At 36.2% G+C, this 4,184-nt stretch overlaps 1 protein-coding gene across 1 annotated transcript; it reads right to left on the bottom strand.

Annotated features, from left to right (window-relative positions):
- Positions 1-66: 66 nt before the first annotated feature.
- Positions 67-3,210, bottom strand: LOC148938801 (choline transporter-like protein 5-A). The gene is made up of 2 exons (XM_089107525.1): positions 2,980-3,210; positions 67-184 (listed from the first exon to the last, which is right to left on the bottom strand). The coding sequence occupies exons 1-2, from the start codon at positions 3,191-3,193 to the stop codon at positions 177-179; spliced, it is 222 nt and encodes a 73-aa protein (XP_088963651.1). The 5' UTR covers positions 3,194-3,210; the 3' UTR covers positions 67-176.
- Between the last annotated feature and the right edge of the window lie 974 nt (positions 3,211-4,184).

The raw sequence follows: 4,184 nt of genomic DNA, 5'->3' as shown, positions 1-4,184 counted from the left end.
ACCCTCCTAGGAAGTTCCTATTTCCCTTAAATCTTTCTTTACGGCATCCTCCTACCCCAACCGTGGACGGCCTGCTTTCCATTTAGCCCTAGACGGTTGGCCGAAAAGGACAATCTTCGGCAATCTGTCATCCTTCATTCGCAGAGCGTGCCTTAGCTATCTCCACCTTTCTCTCATTATAGCCCTAGAAAGCGGAATTGAACCAAACTTTTCGTACAGCCTACTGCCACTACAGCAAAAATTACATTCTCTCAAATGCTTTATTTCATTCGCTTGTTTTATACTCAAAATCCCCCAATCCCTGAATTGTAGCCCATACTGCACCAAATATAATTGAAACTTCAATAAGGGCATTATAAAGATTCAATTAGAGATTTCAAATATGATCGTTAAAATAATGAACATAGCGATCCTTATAATTGGTAATTTGGTTTGAATTGCAATTAAAACTGACTATGGAAAAAACTGAAAGAAAAAGGATGAGGTATGAAACAGACACTTTAAAGAGAGAACAAATTAAAACGGAAATTCCGAACTGGTTACTTCTAAAAATATAAACGGTGATTCTTAGAATTAGTGCCTTTGAACTTCAAAGAAAAATATGGCAAACACTGAAAAAACGGCCCACATTATCTTAAAAGAAAAATGACCTAGATGCCTTAGCATCAGTTTAAAAAAAACCATACGACTAAAAAGTAAGAGAATTCATAAAGTAAAATTTCATTAGAATCATCACTCAAGATTAATTTAAAAAAGCATTGTCAAGAAAGAAGGCAAACAGCTATTTCGGCCACCTATCTATCGTTGGCAGTGGCACTGCGTGTCTTTAATTTGGATAGCTGTACCAAGGATCTGTTCAGCGTTTTTTCAGGCAACTATTCACTGACAAGCTTAACAAGATAACGTTGAGATCATTTAAGGATCACAAAAGTAGCGCATGACCTCTGTTAATTAGTGCAATTGCTACATCCCTTTACCAAAACCTTCTTTTACCATTGATCTTTTATTTAGTTGTCAACTTGCCTTTGTAAAGGTTCATGGCCTAGGTATATATGTACGTTTATAACGTACATGACGTTATAGTTATGTATGTTTGTTACAGAAATGCGACATATCACAGCGCCACAAACGGACGTGGTTAGCGGAATCAATCAATCAATCAACCTTTTATTTTTAAATAAATGAACAAACGAAACAATTAACATGAACATTTCGACTCAAAGCAATGCTTGTACGAGTCACACAGATATTGGTAAAAAAAATTATATCACACTATGAAATGAAAAGAGAAGAGCTGATAGCATAAGAATAAGAAAGGAAAGAATTGAGACGAGGTGGAGTCAAAGAAGGAGAGCGAGAGGATGAGATACAAACGAAAAATTGAGACAGTAACTCATGCAGTATCAAATACTGTGTAAGAGAGGTTTCGTTTTTGGAGTGTGCCATATGACTTTACGGACTTAATAGATTAATTAATTGAGTTCCATAAAGAAGTAATTCTATAAACTGGAGAGTGTTGAGACCTTGTAAGCCTTCTTCTCGGTAGCATAAAATTGTACTTGTTGCAGCGGAGAGATTTGCCTCGATGAATTTCGCTACAAAGTTAGAAGTAACTGGAAAGACCTTGAGGAATTCTATTCGCTATTGCAGAGTGTGCTAAACGCAGATTACTAACGTTGATTATCTCTGTTATATCTATTGTTCCAGTGTCTCTGTATAGATTGTTGAGGGTTGTAGCCTGGGGAGGCAATATGTGGCCTTAACTGCACGGTTTTGTGATCTCTTTAATGATTTTAGATGAGATTTGAATGTATTGCCCTAGACAGACCAGCAGTAATTCAAGTAGGGGAAGACAAAAGCATTATAAAGGATTTTCATCATGTCAGCACTTAGAAGCAGACTAGCTCTATGTAACATTGATGTCTGCCGTGAGACTGTTCAAGACAGCTGGGATATGTCATTTTTGAACGAAAGAGAGGAATCTACAAATACGTCAAGGAACTTTGTGACTGTGGTCTGAGGAATGGGATTTCCATTGATTGACAGTGCGACATTGTGAGACAATGAGGAGTTTGAAGGAGCAGAAGTGAAGACTATGATGCAACTTTTTGTAGCATTTACCTGCATTTTGTTACGAACTATTGATTCCCACCGCACCCATCCCACAGCCACAGCCATAGGTAAAAATGTGTCATTACGCATGCCCGAAGGGGGAGCCAATGAGATATGTGCGACATGAGAAAGAAACATACATGACTGTATATTAGGTTGTGGTATAGGCTGTGGCTGTGGTATAATTTCGGTAAGGCTGTGCTACCCCAGCCTTACCTAGGCTGTGCTACCCCAGCCTTACCTAGGCTGTGCTATAATTTCGTCGTCAATTAAAACTAGAGTGTTTTCGACTTATGCATACATGAATATTTTTCCTCAGTCACTTACGGAAAAGGGTAGTGTCCGTTGGAAATTTTTAGGGATTTTCACCTCTGAGATTTTGGGTTCTATAGTAAGACAAATTTAATGCCTAAAAGTTGGGGACAAGGCTGGGGTATTTCCCTAGTTATAACTTGCACTCACTTTAACATTCCTCAGCCACCCTCTTTAACTAAGAATACCAACTGCGGGCCTCAAAATGCATTACTGGATATTTAGCAGGGGAGGAGGGAGAGGTGCAACCACCCTCTTTGATCTTGCAACCACCCCCTTTGATCTTAAAATATACCTATTTTAGGTATTTGTGTTAAAAAAAGGAAGAAAAGCAATAAAATAACCTCTCCCCATTATTTAAAAAATATTTTTTATGGTATCTCCATAACAAAATCGACAAAAATTCTTACTCCACTCACCTACAGTTACATAAAAGGGCACCCATGATATTTAGCGGCTTTTATAATCGTATTTCAACATTTAGAAGTCGCAGTGTTACGACAAAATGAATTTACAGATTTTATCAGTGAGGTCTTAAACAAAAAAGAAACTTACGGAAGCTCAAGAACATTGTATCAACGGCCATGGCGTATACCCCAAAGAAGGCTCCAGTGATAAAATACGACCCAATGACAATGACCACTATAGGGACGATTTGGTAGGACAACTGTGGTAGCTCAGAATTTAGTTGTGGCACTCCTCCTGTCAAAACATAGTTGGATAGGATACCAATACCAATACAGATGACCAAACGACCAATTAGGAGCATCAAGTCAGTTACCTTGAAGAAAATTAAACTAATAGCAATGATCACTCCTATTAGCTATCTTTATACAAGAAACTATACAATGTAACAAGACGATTTGAGAATAAAATAAAATCATAATAAATTTGGAATAAATTATAAACAAATTAGAAAATTAGAATAAATAAAATAAATAAGAATTATCTAAAATTAGTAAAACAGAATTAATAAATAGAACCCCAACCAAACTCAAACAATTCTATCTAAAGTTAATTGGATGACGCACTAATCATTACGAATAGGTGTTATATACATATAAAAAATAAAAAAAACAGGATCTAGAATTTTACCCATTCCTTTTCCCGTCATTAGTGTGAGGGTTGGGGAATCCTAGCGTAGCACAGAAACTAGACAGTAAACCAAGAAATATACCCTCAATTCTCAATTCAATGCTCTTCCAAAATAAGTACTGCTCCAAGTGCGTCCCGTATAAACCGATTATATATTTTGCTTATATATATTGTCTACTATTATATTTTTGTTGGGTGTTGTTTGGAGGTTCGTTGGTTTTCGGATCCGGTAAGTTGAGCTCTAATTATGTTTTTTTTTTTTTTTTAGGAGGGATTTCTCCCGCACAAGCATGCTTCAGGGAATCGATGATGTATATATTTTTTTTTAAATAAACTCAGTGTTACTTATTATTTATTTTCATTATAATAACTGTAGTTTTATTTTTTCAATGCTGTCAATTGCATTCTTGTTTATGTACACAAATTATAAAGGGCTACAGTTAATTGACGTCGCTTCTTATCTCTCCAGTGTATCAGAGAAAAACTGCATTCTTGCATAAATTTTTTTTTCAGAGGATGAGTGTGAGGTAGGCACAATGTTTATCCGCAGCAGAGATAGTTTCAGCATTTGCATACTTTTTTTCTTTTCTTTTTTACGGGTTTTCGCAGTTAAAAAAAAAGTTTGGAAGAATAGGAAGATAAGTCTGCAAAACAAGATTAGAATA

The sequence above is a fragment of the Artemia sp. Qi Xiang Cuo genome, unplaced genomic scaffold, assembly GCF_049724085.1.
Source record: "Artemia sp. Qi Xiang Cuo unplaced genomic scaffold, ASM4972408v1 HiC_scaffold_1022, whole genome shotgun sequence".
Classification (NCBI taxonomy): Eukaryota; Metazoa; Arthropoda; class Branchiopoda; order Anostraca; family Artemiidae; genus Artemia; species Artemia sp. Qi Xiang Cuo.
This window is presented reverse-complemented; position numbering and strand designations above follow the sequence as displayed.

Bases quoted from the DNA above. Each gene is read 5' to 3' on its own strand.
- LOC148938801 (XM_089107525.1), bottom strand. From the start codon at position 3,193: ATGCTCCTAATTGGTCGTTTGGTCATCTGTATTGGTATTGGTATCCTA.